Source organism: Enhydra lutris, unplaced genomic scaffold, assembly GCF_002288905.1.
Source record: "Enhydra lutris kenyoni isolate GAN:26980312 unplaced genomic scaffold, ASM228890v2 scaffoldscaffold8, whole genome shotgun sequence".
Taxonomy (NCBI): Eukaryota; Metazoa; Chordata; class Mammalia; order Carnivora; family Mustelidae; genus Enhydra; species Enhydra lutris.
Genome location: NW_019154092.1, coordinates 35,589,200 through 35,612,343, shown reverse-complemented (window position 1 = coordinate 35,612,343; position 23,144 = coordinate 35,589,200). Strand labels below are relative to the sequence as shown.

The 23,144-nt window shown below is 37.6% G+C and overlaps 1 protein-coding gene across 3 annotated transcripts in view; it reads right to left on the bottom strand.

Moving 5' to 3' along the window:
• LOC111142649 (phosphatidylinositol 3-kinase catalytic subunit type 3) overlaps positions 1 to 18,249 on the bottom strand; it is a 143,760-nt gene extending 125,511 nt beyond the window's left edge. For 2 of the 3 annotated variants that reach the window (XM_022495965.1, XM_022495967.1), the window contains exons 1-4: positions 18,046 to 18,249; positions 14,702 to 14,890; positions 13,496 to 13,639; positions 5,219 to 5,348 (exon numbers count right to left, since the gene is read on the bottom strand). In XM_022495965.1, coding sequence (XP_022351673.1) covers positions 5,219 to 5,348; positions 13,496 to 13,639; positions 14,702 to 14,890; positions 18,046 to 18,113 — 531 coding nt within the window. In that variant the 5' untranslated portion in view covers positions 18,114 to 18,249. The remainder of the gene's footprint in view (positions 1 to 5,218; positions 5,349 to 13,495; positions 13,640 to 14,701; positions 14,891 to 18,045) is intronic. The other variant, XM_022495966.1, reaches the window with a different exon arrangement.
• Between the last annotated feature and the right edge of the window lie 4,895 nt (positions 18,250 to 23,144).

Here is a 23,144-nt window from a genome sequence, read left to right as displayed (position 1 = left end):
GTGCTGTCCAACAGACCATTTGGCAATAATGGAAATACTCCATATCTGTACTGACCAATAGCTGCTGGCCACATGTGGCAAATGAGCATTTGAAATGTGATTATAGTAACAAAGCAACTGAATTTTTAACCTTATTTAATTGTAATTAACTTAAATTGCCACATGCGAATTATGGCTATTATTTTGGTCAGTACAGCTCTAGATTATAAATAACCCTTCAAATCGATTGGCATAAGCCTATTCTCAAGACACTAATTATTCCTCAATGAACTAAAAACATCCAGTTTCTATTGCTACAAACCTGAAGTCTGGACCCTGGACCCAGAGACCCAGATTGATCCCATGCAGACAATATCAGAGTCAGCCTGAAACTTCACCTCATCTTACCACAACTTCACTATCGCACTGCTCACCTACATACTCAACTTGCCCCAACCTATCTGTGTCACACAGACCACAAAGCATTTTTCATCTAGTCGTTACTTTCTCTTTGCCTCCTCTTAATCAAACTGACAGAAACTAAAGCACATTCCAAAGGCATCAGGCAGAGCTGCTAAAATGAAAAGGAGACAGTGGAGAAGCATGCTTTTGCACTAACCTTTCATGTCGAAAGACGTGGATTCAAATATAAATCAAACACTGAAGCTTGGTAGTCACATCCAAAACCCCAGGCGGATATGCATCCTAGTCATAAAACTCTTACAATATGACAAGCTAAAAAACGGAGCAGATGGGAACAATGGGCAAATCTGCTCAAGTAAGGCCCACAATCATTAAAAGGCTGGGTCATGGAAAATGAAAGGAGAGTAAATGCTCCAGAGGTCTGGCCTTTGATTATTGTCACAAATCAATTCAAACAGAAAGATACTATACTTGTAAATATTAATTAGGAAAATTTAGAGCTGGGTTAAAAAAAAGATAATGAGGAAGAACTGGGTGGGGGGGGGTGAGTCTATTTTAATGCATTCATTTCTTCCTATCCCCTACTAAGTCTAAGAAATCTAACTTAGAAAAAATGAGAACCAAACTGAAGACCGCCCCATTTTGTTTCCTTTTCTCACATTCCTTTACTCAAATGAAAACTAGGCATAATGTAAAATCATCACAGAGGTTAATTCCACTAAAATCCTGCTGAAAGGATTTGACTTTTAAAAATATTCAACGTAGAAATCAGGCTTTTAAACCTCAGTTATTCATACTGCAGTTATAATTCAAGCTTCATAGCTGAACAAGCAATAAGTCAGAATAAGAACAGTTAGTCCAGCTTGAGTTTGAAGTTCTTTGCTTAATAATTATCTAACACCATCTTTCCACAAGCCATTTAAATAGTTCATCTTCATTTCACAGTCCTCTTGTCCCATTATCCCCAGGCAGCCAAGACTAAAGCACTTCTGTAACTGAATAAACTTTCCTACACAGCGGTTTGAAAATTGTCACTATGCTATTTATTTTGGCTCATGGGTACAATGCATGGTAACTACGCTTTGCTATTATTAAGATTTATGTATACCTTTCTACTCTGAGTCCAACTGCCTTCTCAACAATTAGAAACAGTCATAGTAAATTCACTGGCTGGAAAATCAAAGTACAAGAAATAAACTATTCAGTTCTAACCACTTCAGCCTCTTCTCATTTATTTCCTTAAAATGGTAGTGTTATAAATAAGAATATTGTTAATCTAAAATCTGTTCCTTGGGGTGTCTGGGTGGCTTAGTCTTTAAGCATCTGCCTGCCTTTGGCTCAGGTCATGATCCCAGAGTCCTGCATAGGGCTCCCTGCTCAGCGGGAAGCCTGCTTTTCCCTCTCACACTCCCACTGCTTATGTTCCCTCTCTCACTGTGTCGCTCTCTGTCAAATAAATAAATAAAATCTTTTTAAAAATAAATAAATAGGGACGCCTGGGTGGCTCGGTTAAGCAGCAGCCTTAGGCTCAGGTCATGATCCCAGCGTCCTGGGATCGAGTCCCCCATCGGGCTCCTTGCTCAGCAGGGAGCCTGCTTCTCCCTCTGCCTCTGCCTGCCACTCTGCCTGTGCGCTCTTGCTCTCTCTCTCTCTCTCTCTCTGACAAATAAATAAATAAATAATCTTTTTAAAAAAAAAAATAAAATAAATAGATATAAATAAATGAAAAAAAAATCTGTTTCTTTTGTATAAAAATGGAAACAAAAGCACACACATTCTTTCCTGGTTTTTAAAAATGTATTGTACCAGAGACAATTTCAAAGTGTTTTGAGGAAAAGAATCACAATCTAACTAAACAAACTTTTTGTGGAACCAGAAAAATTAGAGCGGAAGGAAAATGAGAGGAAAAGAGAGCTACTATGGCACAATTTAAGAACAAAACAAAAGGGAAGTATAATTTTAAGTTCAGACATAACAAGTATCAAAGTATACTTTCTCTGGTATAAGGCAAGGGAAACAGACTCAGGAAGCTACTCTGAAAACCTAAACTAAAGAAGTAGGTACTAATCAAACAACAACAACAACAAAATCAGATTTAAGAGCAGAGCCACATCATTCACACTAGGCAGGTCCTGAGTAATGCTTTACTCTAAGCATACAGATTGCAGAAAAAAAGGAATGACATGAATACAGCACATTCACAACTGCAAATATATGATTACATGTTTATTCTCTACTAAGGTGATTACTATAAAATCCTGGTAGATATATAAAACTGTTATTCTAGTACCTTTCTTTTTTTAAAAACTTATTTATTTGAGAGAAAAAAAAGAGAGAGGGTGTGCACATGAGCAGGGGGAGGAACAGAGGGAGAGAAAGAATCCTCAAGCAGACTCCCCAGTGAGTGCAAAGCGAAGCCCAACACAGGGCTCCATCCCAGGACCCCAAGATCAAGACCTGACCAGAAATCGAGAGGCAGACGCCTAACCAACTGAGCCACCCTGCTGCCCACCATTTCAGTACTTTGAAAATAACTGAATATGAATAGCTACACAGGACCCCAGAAATCATCCATTCTAAACTTCTGACTTTACAGGCTCAGAAATTATTTTCTGCGATTCAGCGGGATGGCCAAGTCCCTGACTCACACTACAGTGCTCTTCCCACTGAAAAGTGCTTCCAAGTACCCAAACTTCCAATTGCACCAAACCTAAGTTATCATTTTTTAAAACACATTCTTCCTCTACATCAGCAGGGATAGAACAGGTTTTGAAACCTCACACAGCATGACCAACTGCTATACAGAAAAGAATGAAGCACATTAACCCAAAGTGCCAAGAAAGAGAAAGAGTTGACCTCAGAGGGGGAGCAGTTCCTTCAGCAATGCTACAAACATGATGTATTTTTCCATATAAGAAATGTAATTACTGGTTTTAATGGTTTCTCTTTAGTCTCTGGGGAACTTGAGGTAACACTAAAGCAAGGTGTCCCAGCAGAGCAAGCTCTGACGTCTCCAATCAGAAGTAAAAAGGACAATTCAGTAAGGAACAAAGAACTCTGGAAGGAGTTCATCTCCAATTAGCCTCAAAAAAGCTGTTAAGATGCTCATTCTCACTAATTTTTATTCCCATTTCAAAGGTCTATAAACTAATGAATAAAGACTTATTTGAAAACTGTTAACATACTCTGGGAAATACAGACAACATATATATGTTAATATCTCTTAAAAAATTAGGACCCAACTTGCCATATTCTTCAATACAAAGAACTGAGACTGCAGACAATTCCTACCAATTGACAAATATGTTAAAAAAAGCTTCTTCCTGACACCTCATTTAGCTCTGCATATGCATAGACATCATTTCTAGAGCTGCAAATGTGCACTAATGACTAATGACCAAATGTGCACTAATGAACCTTGATGAACACATGAAAAGCTTGAGAACTTTACTATATCCCGTGTAAGAATGTAAACAAAATCTCAGAAGGAGTAACCATACTGAAAATAAATTTTATTTATGTTATTACGGAGGGGAAGTTGACAACAGTAATTTGGTTAGAAAGCTTATGAGGAAACTATGGCATCATTTTTCCATAAAAGAGCAATACGAAAAGGCGGAGAATGAACTTGACAGTAAAAAATTTATGTTGAAAAAAAAAAGCCAAGCTAATGCAAGTAATTATTCTTTATAATTAAGATTTCTCCTATATGTAGGTTGAGGCAACAAGCTATAAAATGCTTAGCATCAAAACTTTCTCCAGGCATTAAAGAGTCGTTCATACAAATACGATTGCAAAGGAAATTTACATTAAGAATTAAAAGAGAGTCTCTTAAAAGAATTGTAAAAGGATCTTTACACAGTATCTGACATAGTGCTTTGTGAACAAATATTCACAAAATAAGTTATAGTGTTGTGATTTAAGCACATAATTGAATCTAGTTTTTCTTTTCTCCTAAATGAAAACACTACAATAAAACAATTTTTAAATAAAAAGGTAACAATTCAGTCTGCTTACAAAAAAAAAAGGGGGGGGGTACGAGAACAATTGAGATTGAAGAGTAACATAAACTGGTGATATACTGTTACTTCCAAGCAACATTAAGAATGTCTAGCATGTAACACTGGCATCTTTAAGACTATGTCACCAAAAAAAGGAGGCAGTCATCTTGAAAGTATCACCAAACACTCTATGTTCTCAAATCTGGCAGAATTCTAAACACAAAAGGCCACATATTGTATAATTCCATTTGTATGAAATGTCCAGAATAGGAACATCCACAGAGACAGAAAGTAGATTAATAGTTGCCAGGCCAGGGGCTGAAGAGCAGAGGGAAAGGGGACTGACCACTAATAGGTAGAGTGTATGGCGACATTTTTGATGAAAATGTTCTAAAATTCAATAGTGGCATGACTACACAATTCAACTTTTAGTGAATTTACTAAAAAACCACCGAACTGTACACTTTCCAAGAGTGAATTTTACGGTATGTGAATTATCATTCCAATTAAATTATTATTAAAAAATTAAATTTAGGATGGCTGGGTGGCTCAGATGGTTAAGCCTTCAGCTCAGGTCACAATCCCAGAGTTCCAGGATCGAGTCCCGCGTCAGGCTCCCAGCTCCACGAGGAGTCTGCTTCTCCCTCTGACTTTCTCCCCCATCATGGTCGCTCTCTCACTCTCTCTCTCATGGAGAAATAAAATCTTAGAAAAAATTTAAGTCAAAAGAATGATCTGACAATTCCTAATGTCAATTTCTACTACAGCAGGCACCACTCAGAGCTTTCCACCTGTTTCGATAGTTTCTTTTTTACCTTGGCAAGGCGGCTCATCTGATCTTCGGAAAGAGTACTGCTTGTTCTGCCAGGAGTTTTTGTGGGTTCTGATCCATCTGCTTCTACATTAGGCCAGACTTTCAAGTCATGCATCCCTTGGCGAAACATGCTAGGTGAAAAGAGAATGTTCAGGGTAGAAGTAAATTAATGCAGTTCATTACAGGACATTTCAGTTCCCAAACAGAGAGAATTCCACAAAGGAATATGCGTATCTCTCTTGCCAACCTCGAAGCCTCCAGTGGGTTGTAAAGCAATTAATTAACTAAAATCCATGTAACACTTTTTTACAAGGTATTCTTTGTTCCTCCACATAGAGCTGTTACAGAAATTCTAAAGGTAGAGTAGAAACAGAAAGTTCAGTGATGGGCCACACACTTCATTACTTCAGTGGAGATCCTAGAAAAAATGAGACTAAATTCCTACCCAATGAAAGAATGTCACATTTATAATGACTGAAACCAAAATTTAAGTAATTTCATAACTCTCTACTTTAAATGACAATTCAGCATAGTAGACTGTAAAGTAAAAATGCTGAGATCTGAATCCCAGCTGTGCCATCTATCATCTATTACCTATGCGACCTTGGGTAAACTATCTAACCTATGTGCCTCAGTTTTCTCATCTATAAAGTAAGATTATAAAGAATATACCTGCATCTTGTTAGAAAAGTTAAACAGATGGGTAGAAATAAAAAGAACTTAGAATAGTGCCGGCATTAAATGTTAGCTAAAGGTTAAATGTTAGCTACTATTTTCTGTTCACTAAGTACAGGCTGATGTCTCTCCTGTCTTCTCTTGCCCAAGAGGTATGTCTTAAACAGAATACGATTACAGATTCACATGAGAAAAAGCTTCCATGTCTATAAATTAGAGATTTAACATACAGTCAAAATTCAGTCTGAACATGGAGATCCTATTTTAAAGTGAAAAATTCTACGACTGTTGATTGTCAAATTTCCTTCAAAAAGCTACCCAGAAGATCTAGAGTAAAGGTTGAGCAAACTTGTAAAGGAGCTTTACATGAACTTTTGAAATATGCTACTGTTTAGTATCTGAGTGTTTTTTTTTATTGGGGGGCGGGTTACAGATGTTCTTCTGTTACTGTGTTCTTTTTTTTTTTTTTTTTAGGTGTTTTTTCTTTTAAACAAGACCTTTCTAACAGTATAAATTCTATTCATATCCTCCCAAAATCAAAGAGCAAGCTGCTGACTGCAATGGTAAGAATAAGACTCGAGGTGTGCACAGGTGAGAAGGTAAGTCCATTTTGCACACTCTTGCATTTAATAATTTTTAAAATAAGATATACGGTAGTTATAGTAATCTATAAGTTTTAACTGTAAAAGATTTACATAAAGTTTATTAACCATTACTATCATGTTCTAATAAAGAGAATTTTCATAGATGTGTAATGTATATAAGCAATGATGCCATGAACAATTACAATGGGAGTGATAAAGTGATCGCTATAAGCTCATGAGCACAAATAAGGTTAAGGTACAGCCGTACCTGTTGTAAGATCTCTAAGGCTGGCAAAAATAGGTGCTATCCAGCAACCGTATCTGCAAAAGCTTCCAATGGAGGCTCAATAAAAAATGCACTGACTAGTTGTAAAGAATCAAAATTCTCAATATTTATTTATCATATGAAAGATCCAAAAAAAGTTACATTACAAAAAGCCCATATGCAAGCCTTTTATAAAGATCTTTCAACTCAGAGACAGATTCAACATCAAGTAGACCCACTTAGTATCTAGGAAACTCGGTACAGTCAAACAGTAATGCCACTTTTAGATGAATATCCTTAAATGTACCTGGAGAAGCAGAAGGCCTGCCTTCCTTCTCTCTACCTCTGTGTCCCCCAGTGGATATTGTGACTAGCTGAATGTAACTAAATCAAAAATAAGTATATTTGGCAGGAAGTCAGTTTACTAAATGATTTAGGTGCCTTGGGATGGATCTGGAGAGAAGATTTAAGGATATGGGATGTGGAGGGTAGGGGTGATGCCAAGTGACTCAAATAATCAAGTGAACATATTACTTTCTTTTGACACTAATGGAACCTTTGCAGAATTACACAGCCTCCAGGTGGTAAGCCAGAGGATACTCAGAGCATCATGTCCACTTGGGAAATTAAGCCAAACAGGCAAGACAAAAGAAACAGCATAGGAGGATCTCCTTCAGACTCCAACAGAAGCCCCAGCAGCAGCTGTGGCTGCTGCTCCCACTCCCAGTGCCAAGCCACAACTGCAGCCACTGCCCTGACTTCCAAACTCCTATTTGGAAAAACACCTGCAGGAGAAATCTGCAGCTTGCCTGTGGTTCTTTGCCAATTCAACCCACTGATCAATCCATTCTTTAGCTACTTAGAAATCTCACAAGCTAAACTTCCAAAATGAAGACAATTTAGTTATTCTAGCTGTATCTTAAGAGATCAGTCTTTCAATTATTAATTATACTATACTCCAAAAAGCACTGTTTCACACAGACTAAAGTATAACAAAGAGACATTAGCAAATACAAAACTTGGTAGTCACAAGTTTCCCAATACTATGCTACAACTACTACACACTCTGAAGACCACTTTTTAAAAGCTACTAAGTCCATACCAGGACTATTTAGGGAAAAAGGTGGGGGAGCAAATGGTGTGACATCATTATTCAAGAAACATCTGAAGAAACTATAGTCTAAAGCACTATTTCCCTAAGTCACAAAAAAACTGTGGTGGCCCATGACATGATTTTCAATAGTTGGTGGAAGAAAATTTGCACAGGCTTCCTGCTCAGGATACCCAGAAGACTGAGGCTTCTTTCTCTCCCTGAACGTCAGGACCAGCCTACAGAGAAGCAGCCATGACCAGCAGTCCAAGCAGACGTGTGCAGCCTGCCGCAGCGCCGAGAACATCCTGACCAGCGGCACAGAGCACCACTACCAGCAGCTGCACACAGAGTCCTGCTGCGTGTGAGGGACTCCTGGGCTCCGAGTCACTGCAACCCACTTCGCACCCTCATGGAAAAGCCCCAGGACACACAGAGAAAAAGGAGTTATTTCAAAATTTTATTTATTTGACAGAGACAGAGAAAGATCACAAGTAGGCAGAGAGGCAGGCAGAGAGAGAGGGGGAAGCAGGCTCCCTGCTGAGCAGAGTCCCATGTGGGACTCAATCCCAGGATCCTGAGATCATGACCTGAGAGGAAGACAGAGGCTTAACCCGCTGAGCCACCCACCCAGGCGCCCCAAAAAGGAGTTATTTTAATTTCATCAAGTTTCTTATGCTTTTTTCTGAGGTGAAGGTCAGTATAAACATCAGGCTGGAGGGAAGAAGAGTAGGTGATCAAGCTTTTCTGCATTCCTTCGACACTCTTCAAAGTATCCAGAAATCTCTATTAAAATCTGATGTTATCATTTGGCTAACTGAGGACGTACAACCACGTACGAGCTGGACTGATTAACAAAGAAAATGTTGGTAAAAACCTTATCTTTTACCTTCAATTAAGCGACAGTGAGCTAAATATCTGACTAGGCACAAAAAGAACCATTCTAATTAAAGAAGGACTTTCTCTGCAGATATTATGTATTTTGCAAATCAAATACATTTACTATCAATTATATTTCACTGCAGTTTTCTTCCTTTGATTTCTAAAACCTAATAACAGTTATTCTCATTGTATTTATTTTATTCTTACCCATCAATGTCAAATAATACTTGCTTCCCTTGTGTATTAGGGATATTAAGCTTTTGCTTCAAACTAAATTAAAGTTAAAAAAAAGAAGTGAGCTGGTTCAAATAAAAAACCAAGTATGTAAGAGTATACTTAGTACAGAAATAAGGCAGGAATTCTGAAAGTAGTAAGTCAACAACTCCTATCTGAGAAACCCTGCTCTAAGTGAAGGAATGTCACAGAATCAGTACTACTCTCCAAAATGTTTCATGTTCATCTGACATCTCAGGTGTTCAGGACATGGAGGGACAGCGTGACCTACTGTCCAGTTAAGTGAAAACAGATGACTCTCTAAGATTCAAAGTCTTAATTTACTTAATATCGGAAGAGAGAATTGAAATATAAGTCCCACTTATTGTTACTACTACATTCATGGAAATATCTGGGGTTTAATTACTTTATAAAGTAGAACAAGTACTACTGATTTATCTTCCAGGCACGTTTCCAGCATGGTCTGGGTGGGAGGTAAAGGAATTTGTCTTTTACTGGGATTCATACAGAAATACAAATAAAGCGAGCAATGGGATAAAGTCAAGAAAGAAACTGTGAAAACAACTGCAAGCCTATGTCCGACAAATACACTACTAAGAAAAGGTTATTGCAGTGTTTTGCAAACTGTGATCCACAGGTCTGCAGAACCACTCAGGATGCTTACTAAAAATGCTGAATCTTGGGCCCCATCACACTCTTAACAAATGTAAAGAGAACACAGGAAGACGCTTATCTAGTTAGCTTACCAGGTGCTTCCTAGTCATAGGTTGATCACTACTGACTTCATGTACTTCTCAAAACCTTGCCAAGAGTCAAGTCAAACTGCATCACAAATGTTAACCTAAGAGTTTGTTTGGCTTTAGGTAGTTCATTTCACTGCACTTCTGTGGAAATTCCAGCTGTCTCACACTTACCGGCTAGTCAGGGTGTCCTGAAACTATATCCTAAGGTCATCTAAAATGCACAAGTGTCCTCAAAAAGGTGCTTTTATGAGGGAACCTCTGGCTGATTATTCCAGAAGGTAAATCACTTACAAAAAAGCCAAGAGGAAAACCCAAGAGGTCTAGCTGGTAACTTCTCAAGAACATTTAACTACAAACTATAGAGTAAGAGTAATAAACTGTTGCCCATTTTTCTTCTGTGTGGCAAGCAAAACCCACCCGAATAAAGTAAAAAGGAACAAACACACTGGAAAAGGAACAGTACAGATTTAATATCATCTCCAATCTACTGTAACATACTATTTTACTCAAATTATATCTAATGTGTCAGACTATGTCTAAATTTGTTCTTCCATGTATTTCAATAATAAATATCTAATAGTTAAAACATTAAACTAAAATACCTTCATATTACTAAGCAACCAAGCTATTCTAAAGGAAATTACACCTAGGTTTTATTCACGAGTTGAAGCCTTTCTGACACACCCTATTTCTGGATGGAAAAGTTCAATATTACAAAGGTGTCAATTTTTCCTTAATTAACATATATATTTCAATATGATTTCCTAACAAAATAACAATGAGCTTTTCTATTTGAGGAAATGATAAAATTTATCTAACAAAACAGAATATCCAGGGAAATTATAAAAGGCAGGTAAATAAGGAAGATCATCGCCATCTAGTATTAGAACATTTTATAGTATAATAGTATTCAAAACTAACAGAATAGCGCAGAAATAATAATAGCTAATATATACTAAATATTCATTAAGTTAACTATGTGTCTTCAGTAATTTATCATCATAAACTACTCTATAAGGTAAATACTATTCTTACATCATTTTACCAATGAGGAAGCTGAGGTATAAGGAGATTAAATAACCTGCCTAAAAATACAGACATTAAAGGAGTCGGGAGGTGAAGCCAGATAACCTAGTTAGACATCCTGCAAGCCTAACCACCACCATCTGATAGACTACGCTGTTTCTCTGAGACTTCAGTACTTGATGAATTGAACCTATAAGGGTACCATTTCAAAATATTTGGAAACAATGGCTAATTTAATAGTGTTAAGACAAATAACTAGCCATTTGTCAGATTTTTTTTTTTAAGTTGATTCCCAATACATCACTCCTTTGACAGGGAGTGTCTTTCACAAGACTTATTTATTTATTTATTTGAGGGGGGGAGAGAGAGAGAGAGAAAACATGAGTGGGAGGGGTGGAGGGAGAATCTCAGCAGGAGCACAGAGCAAGACGCAGGGTTCTATCTCAGGACCCCAAGATCATGACCTGAGACAAAACCAAGAGTCGCGGATGCTCAATTGATTGCGCCACCCAAGCAGTCACAAAAATGATTTCAGATGAATCGAGTATTTAAAGGTAGAAGACTGAAATCATAAAATCATACAAAGAAATACTTTTTCTAAATAGAAAAGGACTTTCTAAAACATTAAATTCACAGGCCATAAAAATAAAAGCTGATCAATTCAACATGATAATTGAAGATACATGAATAGCAAAGAAATATATACTAATTCAAAAAAAAGTCACAGGAAACAGTATTTGTAACATGTAACATGCAAAAGGTTAATTTCATTAATGTACAAAGACCCCCTACATATTGATGAGAGAAATAACAACTCAAAAAAAAACAAAACAAAACAAAAATCAGAATTTTATGGCATGTGAATTATATTTCAATTTTTGAAAAAAATGGGAAAGAACATCAAAAAGCAATTCACAGAAACATATACACAAATAGTAAATGAACATATCAAAATATGGTCACATTCATTTACATTTAATAATGTGAAAATTAATTCAGGAGATAAAATTTTCCAACTTCAAAATCGAAAAACACTAGTTAAGTTCAGTAATACCAGATTTAGTTCTCTACCATTTCACCCCGAAAAGAATTAGGGCTCCTTGGGCACAGTCGTTAAGCATCTGCCTTCGGCTCAGGTCACGATCCCAGGGTCCTGGGATCGAGCCCCACATCAGGCTCCCTGCTCCGTGGGAAGCCTGCTTCTCCCTCTCCTACTCCCCCTGCTCTTATTCCCTCTCTCACTGTCTCTGTCAAATAAATAAATAAAATCTTAAAAAAAAAAAAAAAAAGAATTAGGACTTCTTTCAGAGATTCCAGTTCTGGGGTGGAAAATTGACAAATGAGGCTGAAAGAGCTTGCCCACCAGAAAGCAAAGAAGCTATGAATGACTTTTGGAGTACTATCAAAAAAACATGGAATCAGCTTGAAGGGACTCTTACCAACCAAAAATGGGAGTTTTTGAGCATTATAAAGACTAAAGACAGCAATTAATCGAAACATTCCAGAAATGTTTAAGACTAAAAGTTCATGACAAAATTTAAAAACAAAAGGAAAAAAAAAAAAAAAAACCATCAAATATCCAAGTTACCAGGACACCAACTCATTCTTAACCCACTGAGCCACCCAGGCACCCCCAACTCATTCTTAAAACTGGTAAAGGGGAAAAAAATTAAACAGTCATCTGTCTTTCTTACATGAACTGTATACCAAAGTAACTCAATACTTGATGAATGACCATGTTCTTTAGTGGAAAATTCCAATTAATAAACACAGAAAAGAATAATAGAATTATCACCAATTCTCAGGGCTCCTGGGTGGCTCAGTCAGTTGGTATCTGCCTTTGTCTTGGGTCATGACCTCAGGGTCCTGGGATCAAGCCCCAAGTCAGGTTCCCTGCTCAGCAGGAAGTCTGTTTCTCCCTCTCCCTTTGCCCTTCTCCCACTTGTGCTCGCTCTCTCTCTCTCTCTCTCTCTCTCAAATAAATAAATAAAATCTTAAAAAAAAAATATAAAAAAAAAAAAAAATTAACCACTTTTATAAAATGATCCTTCTTTTCCAAGAGAAAAAATACCCTCCAGGATTACACCTTTTTCCTTTTTTTTTTTTCTTACGATTAGCTCCTGTTATCTGTAAAAATTTTTTTTTTAGATTTTATTTACTTATTTGACAGAGAGAGACACAGTGAGAGAGGGAACACAAGCAGGGGGAGTGGGAGAGGGAGACAGTGTTCCCTCTCTCACTGTGTCTCCCTCTCAGCAGGGAGCCCGACATGGGGCTTGATCCCAAGACCCTCAGATCATGACTTGAGCTGAAGGCAGAAGCCTAATGACTGAGCCACCCAGGTGCCCCTATTACCTGTAAATTTTTAAAAAAAACTGAGTTGACAACTCTTTTATTACAATCATTATTAGCAAATTTGTGCTTTTTAACACTGCTTATTGTCCTGTCACTATTTTAAGAAAGCAAAAACCTTCTATTAACAATGAAGTTACAGTATACACCAAATAGCCTCTTTTTCCTAGCAAGATTCTAGTTTCTAATGACTATATTCAAACGCAAATCACAATACCAAACACTAACAGTAGGTTTCTTAACTAATCTATCTGCATATCCCGTAGGAAAATGTGTCAAATTCAGTCTTGAGAACGAAGGAATCATATGTACCCAACAGGTTTTCATTTCCTACAACATAGAGAATCAGACTGGGTATAAACTATTCAAGCTCTCGCAAAAAGAAAAGCTCTCCCAACACTCCTAGAGAGAAGACAAAAATGCTTACCCATATTTTCCAAAGAGTGAAACCGTTGTTCCTCCCACAGGCACTGCCTTCCCTGGTCCATACACATCCCATATTGTGAGGGCCACCTGGGCATTCCTGGGCAGGTCAGGGTACTTTACAGGCAGTTTCAGCCATTCATTCCAGCTATGGGAATAAAGTCAACATAAATATAACACTAAGAAAATAAAATATATATATATATGTGTGTGTGTGTGTGTGTGTGTGTGTGTATATAAACTTCCTTTTAAATTAACAAACCATATAAGAAGATTTGTCCAGAGAAAATGTCCCAGAACATTAAGTTAATACTACAAAAAAATGTGGCACTTACCTTAATTTTAATGAAGGCAACTTCAAGTTTAAACACAGAACACATGAAAAAAAATTTTGAAAAACCAAGCTCATGAAAATTAACACTGGTAAATTCTTTAATCAAGAAATTCAGGGGCGCCTGGGTGACACAGTCGGCTAAGCAACTACCTTCAGCTCAGGTCAGGTATCCTGCATTGAGCCTCCCAAGGTACTGAATAACACACACTGAAGGAACAACAAAACTGTACCACAAAATCTACCAAATAAGAAGAGGCAAGACTTTATATTCAGGACCCACAAGAGTGTTCTGGAAAAACGGGACGTTCATGTTCATTATTTACCTTGCATCTCAACAGTAGTTTGCTAACATACCATGCTCAAAAAACCATGAACTTTAAAAAAGTTAGTTTCATATTTAAAATAATAATAAAAATCTGATCCGAATAGATGACAACAGGTGTGTTTTTGTTGTCTGAGAGATTTCATCAAATCTGAGCACCAAACAACAGGTTGGACAATTCAGACTATCTATCCAGAAATGTGCACGTGTTTGGGCCATAGGGTGGTAGAAAATGTAAAGATATTACATCTGTTTTTTGGTTTGGGTCATTTTGTGAATCAGTCTAGCTCCTACAAAAATATGTCAATATACTGAATACAAACATAATTCAAATATAAATCCACTTCTACTTAAAAAGTATAATACTAGTATATATAAGACCTTATTCTATCTGAGTAGATTACTGCTTTAAACTATTGGATCAATGCTTATAGGTCTTAAATCCAATTTTTTTTTTTAAATTTTCCTCTTGAATCCCTATCAAATCATACTTGCAACATCTATAAGAAATGGGAGAATAGTCTGGAACCCACCATATGCAAGACACAACTTACTTCCATCTTGTACTAAATGCTTTGTAGGATGTTCTCACTGGCAAGGCCAGAGGCTTCCCTTCTGCAAAAACTTGACAAGTAACATAAAGGTCAGAGCATGTCTCTTGATACAGTCCTGAAAACTTCAACATTGGGTCTTCTAGAACAGCTTTATAACTCTTCTGTTCTCTCTTCCCTTCCAAACTTCCTCTGGAGGCATAAGAACAATAATGATTAGATGTATTTTTTAAGCATATACACAACAAATACTAAGAACAGTTTATGGTTGTATCACAAAAACCTTTCGATACCTCAACATTTTCTTGCATATAAAATTAAAACAAACTTTACATCTAATAAAGGTAAAAATAAGTCCCAACATATCTAAGATCATTCCAATCTTCACCAACATATTTCTCTATTTTAGGCTTTTACTTTATTTTAAATCCTCTCACCAACTCTTGATCTACCTTCTAGACATCATCAGCTTTCCAGACCTTAGTTTCCCTTTATTAATTTCAAGCTGAGCACTTACTCATGTATTCATCCAACAAACATTCACTGTACTAGGCACAGAAGACCAAAAATGAAAGATGAGATAAATACAACATTAAAAGAAAATATTAAAACTTCACTTCCACTTATTTTTAACTGCATATTTTTCAATACTCTTTTAATTTTGTTACTGTGTAAATATATTATCTGGTAAGTTCTTTAAATTAAAAAAATACAATGTTATAGATCATAAAAGATATGTACAAGACATTAAAAAGGAGGTAGGAACATTGCTTGGACGTCAAGATTATGTCAAATATTGTGCCAGAGATTTTATATATTCTCTCTTTTTACCCTTTTCTCATTTTATAAATAATGAAGCAGACACTCAGCGATCAAACTCATTATTCAAGTTAACAAAATAAGTAAGAGAGCTGGCAAAAGAGGCCTAAGTGGGGTGCCTGGGTAGCTCAGTCAGTTAGGAGTCTGCCTTTGGCTCAGGTCATGATCTCAGGGTCCAGGGATCAAGCCCCATGTCAGGCTCCCTGCTCAGTGGGGAGCCTGCTTCTCTCTCTGCCCCTTCCCCTGCTAGTGCTCTCTCTCTAAAATAAATTTTAAAAATCTATTAAAAAAAAAAAAAAAAGAGGCCAAAGCCAATGTCCTTCCTACTACAGAAAGGCATACCAAAAAGTCTCAGGAGCATGTAAACTTGCTTGGGAGCAAGAGCTTAGTATCCCAGATTGATGTCTGAAATGAGCCCAACCAATATACGAGAAATGAGAGCCAAAAAGGCAGGGAGTCATCCTAGAAGGAAAAAACACCATTTACAGATGAAAATAGAAACAAGAAGGTATGTTTGGGAAACTACAAGTTGTTTGGCATACCTAAAGCATAAAGCTCATGGGGTAAAGAAGCTAAAGATGAGAATGAAAAGTAGGTAGAAGATAAAGCTAGTAGCCACCATATTCACTACAGTGCCTGACACAAAGTGAACATTCAAAAATATGATAAAAAATTATTTGAAGTGAGAGTAATGTAATCAGAGTCGTACTTTTGGCAGGAATGTACGAACATAATGGAGAGGAGGGACTGAAAGCGAGGAAATCAGTTAGAAGACCTTCAGTCTGCATTAAAAGGAAAAAGGTAGACTAAGGCCAGGGTTGTGGGGTAAAAAAAAAAAAAAAAGGTGGCATCGATCAACAATATGAAGGTAGATTCAAGACAATTTGTGAATGATTAAACAGAGAAGGTAAGAGAGGGATGTACGCAGAACTCAGTTTCCTGTCTTAACCAACTCGATTATGCCAACAATCACCAAAATAAATGAGACAACACAGGAAGATCAGAATCAGAAGAGTAGGCTAATGATATGCTAGTCTCAGACAAGTTGCTTTCAAAGTGCTTTGGCACATCCAAAGTGACCATGTCTTGCAGGCAGTTTTGACATCCAGTTATGGGGCTAGGAAAAGAGACTAAATTGCAACTTGTTAATTAAAACTGTCACAATAAACTAAAACCCTGGGGAGAATAAACTGAATTAAAGAATTCATTATTTTTTCATTATATGATTCTAAGTTGATACTCCCTGCCCCCAATGATCAACAACGGCAGCCTTAGAGGCTAAAAGATAGTATTAAATTTTGCCAAACTTCTAATTTATGCTTTAACTTTGCCTCAAAATACTGAATGTGTGTCTGTTAATGACAGACCAGTGTTTTTTACTTTTCTTCTTTCCTTCTAGGGTTCAAAAGTATAAAAAAAAAAATCATTTTTATGTCCAAAAAAATACTGAGAGGAATGAGACTGAAGGAAAGCCCTTTATCAAATGAGAGCAATGCAGTCCTGTATAAGCATGTAGTGCCACATGTTGCAGAAATTTCCTGAAATGGGTCTGTAAATTATTTTACAAAACTATAGTTTGGTTCTTGAAATATTATTTTTACTATCACCACAACATGGATAGTAAAAGATTTGTCAGAGTCTGAAGTAAGTAACTTCTGAAAATAATAACAGTCCTTCAAAGGTGCACCTGACAGCTGAAAAAATGTATTCACTGCATGTATGAACATAAGACGAATACTGACTAAACATATAATGAATGATATGATTAATAATTTGTGATAGATTTCACATATGAAAACACTTCTTTAAGACTGCCTTAAAATGACATAATTTCCAACTCAGTCCTACCCACCCCCAATCTCGGTTTCATTAATCTCATCTCAAAATATCATGCCCTTGGCCTTTACTTCAACTGTAATGCTCCAAAATCTTCCTGCAAAGCCTTTTCTCTTATCTTCTGGTCCCTCTGCAACTGACACTCTCATCTTCGACGGACTCCTAACTTCCCTGGCTAAACAATGCCACAATGTCCCAAGATTCAACCTAAGTCTCTAACACCCCCTGTGATGCTAATACTGTATCCATGTACTCATGTTACTCTCAACTACCAGATCTGCCTGTGTCTAATTTCTGTACCCTCCATTCCACCCGCCAGCCCGGTTCTAAAGATCTTCCAACTATTAACGGCAGGAGGACGAATTTACTGAAACTTGATTTCTTAATCTGTAAAACGTAAAAACCCTCAAAAGGTTGCTGTCAGCAGCAAAATGCTTTGAAGAGAGTAAAACACCGTGGAACTTGAGGGCATTTTCCTACTGCTATCCTTGTCCCAGAGACCTAGTGCTCAATCCCTTCACAAGGCTCCCATCTCTACCTCCGGTTTTCCTCCGCTTCCCTGGCTACAGCCCTCCCAGCCGCCCCCAGGACGGTCTTCAGGCTAATAACCACCTTCTCCCCGCCAACCCATAGGCCCCCATCTCAGCGTTCTGAAGCCCCAGCAATCCCAGTCAGTGTCCCGATTCTCTTACATCTTAAGCTGCACGTTGATGTCCAGATCACAACTGTAAATGTAGTGAAACTTCTCCGCTTCCCCCATGGCAATCCCTGCAAAAGCAGAACCAACTGCTGGTAGCAAGGCGCTGGAAAGACGCCGGGAGACAACAGGCTAAGCCCCACAACACAGGCGCTTCCGGTTCCGCCTCTCCCACCTGGCGCCACCAATCCCTGCCTGGAGCGCGACCCGGCGCAACGGAACTCCCGCCCAACTTTTCCTTCTGCGCATGTGCAAAAGGAGCCAAACGTATTGCTTAAGGGTAAAATTCCGGAAATACAGCCTATCTAGTTACATTCCAGGCTTCCTGTGTTTTTCCTGTCTTAACAGAACTTTTTTTCTTTCTTTTTTTTTTCTTTCTTTCTTTTTTTTTTTTTTTTTTTTTTTTTAAGTAGCGCTGTTGTTTGAGCTTTAACTGTTTCTAAAATCAAAAGAAAATTCTACCCAAAGAGAATGTTAACAGCCTTCACTGGCTGCAGGTTAAACAGAGAGCAATCACTAGAATTAGAATTTTGCCAAGTTTTATTTCTAGTGGCCTTTACAAAAATTGCAGATTTAATCACTTATTTGCTATCTCAAGCTAAGATTTCCTCTTTGTACTGTAAAGAGTGGAGAAAGGACTAGACAAAGAGCAGTTTGGCACTACCGATATTTATGCACTTTGGGCAAAGCATTTGGTACTTGTTTACACTGGTAATATTCAGAACCAATGTAGTTTTCAAGACAGCCCTAGTTAGAACTAGAAACATCCAATAAGATCTAGAACTCAGTTTTCTGAATCATCTGAACTCCTAAAATGCTTGTTTTTAATAATATTTAATATTATTTAAACTCGTAATCTTCATTTCCAACTAGATTCAATACACTTGGAAGGCAAGAGTAGTGTGTCATTTATTTCTATATCTGTCCCCATTAGTGCTTAATACATTTTTGAATTTAATAATTCCTATTTTTATTTTTGGTGATATTGAATAAAATTCTCCATTCTGTATATGTTTATTTTGAGGTGCCACATTGTGACAAGGACATGGCTAGAGTTTGTATAAATTATAGTAATTAAGAGGAAAACCTTTCAAGGAAAGGTTAGAAGGAGTGTAGCTGTTGAAGCTGGAAAGGCAAAACATAGCTCATGCCCAATGTTTTGGCCAAAGTAAGTTCTCAAAAATATTTGTGAAAGTTAAGACTATGGAAAAAACGTGATAGTTATCCTCCTGTAACTTTAAAGTTCCCACAAAAAGAGAACAGAATTGATATGTTCTTAAGCATAACTGCTACCAATGGTTGGAATTTATAGGAAAAATAGTATCAGCAAACAATAAAAATTAAACTTTCTAGTCATCAGAGGTGTCAACAGTAAAACAAATAGTTACAAATGCCCTGTCTATGGGATAATTCCAGCAATGAGTGTGAGGTTTGATGTGAAACAGGTTTATCAAAATTGAATAAAATAGTGACAGTTATGAGAAATTAAACCAGGGTCTCTTATACTAAAAAAAATTAAAATAAAATAAAATAGTGACAGTTTGTGAAGGACAAATTCTCTGAACCGGGTGTTGACTTAAATTACTTTTATTATTAGACCTAAGTAAAACTTAGTAAAAAGTAAAACTTAGGTAGGCGCCTAGTGGCTCCATTGGTTAAGCACCTGCCTTTGGCTCTGGTCATGATTTTGGGGTCCTGGGATTAAGCCCCATGTCAGGCTCCCTGTCCAGCAGGGAGTCTGCTTCTCCCTCCCTCCCTGCCTCTCCCCACTGTTCCTGCTCTCTTGTTCTATTTCTCTCAAATAGATACATAAAATCTTTAAAAAATAAAAATAAAATTATCATTAAAAAGAAGAAAGAAATGATTATATCATGAGGTTAAAATGACATAATTAATTCCTTTTTCAGTTTAAAAAAAATGCTTTTACAAGTTTTCTATTTACTCAAGGTGTTTTAGAACCTAATTACATGATAGAACAAATAATGTCAGGAAACTTGAAAACTCCTACCTCATAAACCAAGACTCTTGGCCTCTTACCAAGTTACAATGTGGGAAATGAGAAAGTCTGCTAAGATCCTGAGGAGGAACCCACAAGACCTGAACAGTTCTATTCAAGAAGGTAATTCTTATCTGCTACAAAATGGTAAAAAAAAAAAAAAATCAAAAGCATGAGGTATTCTGGGAAATAATAAACATGTCTTACATATATAAATATATATCTTACTAAGTAATGTAATATATATTATTACATAATACTTCTATTATGTTAATAGAAGAAGCTCTACTTTCTGTGTTACAATTGAGAAAAGAAAACTTGCAGTAGCTGAATGATATCCCTATCAAGAATCTCAGCTATAAAAGAGGAATGGAGTCCTATCTCCTCCTATCCCCAGGAACATTGTTTACAGGGAGCCCTGTGTGTCTTCACCTTTCTCACTAATAGGACAGTGATCTCTCGTGTAGACCTTGGAAAGGAGAACTAAAAAACAGTGTGATAAATATCTGATTATTATTTATAGACTTTGAGTCAAGATTTTAAAAGATTTTTGGGGCACCTGGGTGTCTCAGTTGATTGAGTGTCTAACTCTTGGTTTTGGCTTGGGTCATCATCTCTGGGTCATGCGATCAAGGCCCCATGTTGGGCTCTATACTGGATGAGGAGTCTGCTTGAGATTTTCTCTCTCCTTCCCTCTGCTTCTCCCCCCACTCATGCTCACTCATGGGGTCTCTCTTTCAAATAAATAAATAAAATCTTTTAAAAAAATTTAGAGATTTATTTATTTGAGAGAGAGAGCATGCGCAAGCATGGCAGAGGCAGAGGGAGAAGCAGGCTTAGCAGGGAGCCTGATGTGGGGCTTGATCCCAGGAACCCGGGATCATGACGTGAGCCGAAGCCAGATGCTTAAGCGACTGAGCCACCCAGGCGCCCTAAAAAGATTTTTAACTCTGGGCTTTTATAAAATCACACTGGGTCCTGGAAGAGTCTCTAACCCCTCCCCCCACCTCTGCCAGAGGAACTACTGTTAGATCTTTTCCCTGCAAGCCTAAGCTGGTTTCCTCAGAGGGAGGCCTCCTCTGACCTCACCTTTCTTCCCAGCACTGATTAAGTCATCTCACTCAAAAATTCATCCCTCTTCGCATTCTTCACAAATTTTCAAGAGTTTCTGTCACAATAATTTGGTTAGTGGCTGTCTCCCCCAGTAGGCTACGAGCTCTGTAAGAGAAGAGTTATGTAGACTTTATTCAGCACGGCATCCTACTTCAGTTCCTAGCACAGGGCAGATGTTGTATAAGCAAAGTAGGGAAGAAACTAGCATTTGAAAAACTACTATATGTCAGATAACAGGTTAGGCAATTTCACGTGTATTATTTAATTAGTTCAACAAATTAATGAAGTAGGTGTTGTTACCCTATTTTACAGAAAAGTAACAATAAGGTAGATTAAGTGATTTGTATATCATGAATAACTTAATACGTTGCAGAGCTAAGTGGGTCTGACTCCAAAAGGCATGACATTTTTACTGAACTACACAGAAATATTCCAGAACAATTTCTGAACTTATTTTTTGCAACAGAAAATAAATTATTAATGGCAGTATGTTTAGCATCCTCCATGTTATTTAGCACTGCTGTTGATCCCTCTGCCTCTCTGTAGATTACTTTCTCAGGTAAGTATCTTGATTTATTACAGATTAACTCCATGGAGGGGGGAAATTTTGGTCCACTTAGCATCCTTGCAGATCATCCTTTTATGTAGTAAATATTTACTGAGTACTTAAAATGTGCCATGAACCACACCAAGCATTATATTAGACATTGACCCCTCCAGTATCACCAGAGAGAAAATGGTATTCCCCATCTGTTTGTGATGCCACCACTGGCACCCCTCAGTATGCGATGTTCCCTATGTCATCATGCAGCATGTCCTGTCAGATCATAGGGCACAATGAGCTTTAATTTGTTCTGTGGATATTATGGGATGACAATGGCTTTAGATATTCCTGAGAATTCACTGTTGTTAGGAAACCCATTGCAATGAGTGCGTTGTCAGCTCGCATTATATTTGATCTGCAATTTTGATCTGCGTTCATTCTTTACGTTTGCTTCTACAAGCTCCACAGGACAGAGATGCTGCTCTTATTTTTGGCACTTCTTATTGCCTTGCCTGTGTGCATTTGTGTTTGTGCATGAATATTTAATCACAGAGAGGTTGCTGACCCGACACTCAGACTTGCTTCTCTGAGACAGAAGGAAGAGGAGCAATCAGGGTCGGAGTCCATAGACAATAATTAGTGACATAAGTAATTCCTTGTGATCTCTTGAGTCATTTTAAGTCACTTTGCCACCTACCCAGATGCTGTAAATGCACAGGGAAAGAGTAACAGAGACTCTAAAAGAAAAGGAAAGACCCTCACTGTGTTGTAGGAATTTATCTTTTAATAAGAAACAAAACAAAAAGCTTATGTAAACACTAAAAGAAACCCTGGAATGAAAAAGAAAGGCGGGGGAGTAGAAGGAGAAGCGTTCACTTGAGAGTCTGCCTGGATTTAAGCCATGCATTAGTGTGAGAACTCCAAAAGTTAATACTCTCTCCAGAACGAGAGGGATACTTGTCAGGCTGGAGGGGGTATTTAATAAGTGAACAGGCTTAAGACTCAAAGGAGAGAATGTGAGAAATAAAACACTGGGACTTCCTCTTCTCAGAGAAACCAAGTCTAGCTAAGGTGCAGAGGCAAAACATTGTCTCTTTTTCTATCTTAAAAACTGTAGGAGGATGTCATGGAGAGGACGTGACCACTGGTTGACCCTGGAGCTGGCTCCAGGCAGTCACAGGCTCCTCACCCCCCATCCCCTGTCCCATATTATACGTTGTGCTCACCATTCTCATAGTGGGAACTGTTTGGAAAGATTCAGCCTTGTTGAGCAATATGGTGTTGAGACCCTCTGGACAGTATATGTGACTGAGCCCTGTTAAGGCCTCAATATAAACTGTCAAGATTCTAACAGACTGGTACAGAGATCCACTCATCTTGAGACAGTCAATTACCTGTTGGTAATCCCTTTGCTTATGAGACCACAACTTCCCAAAACTGG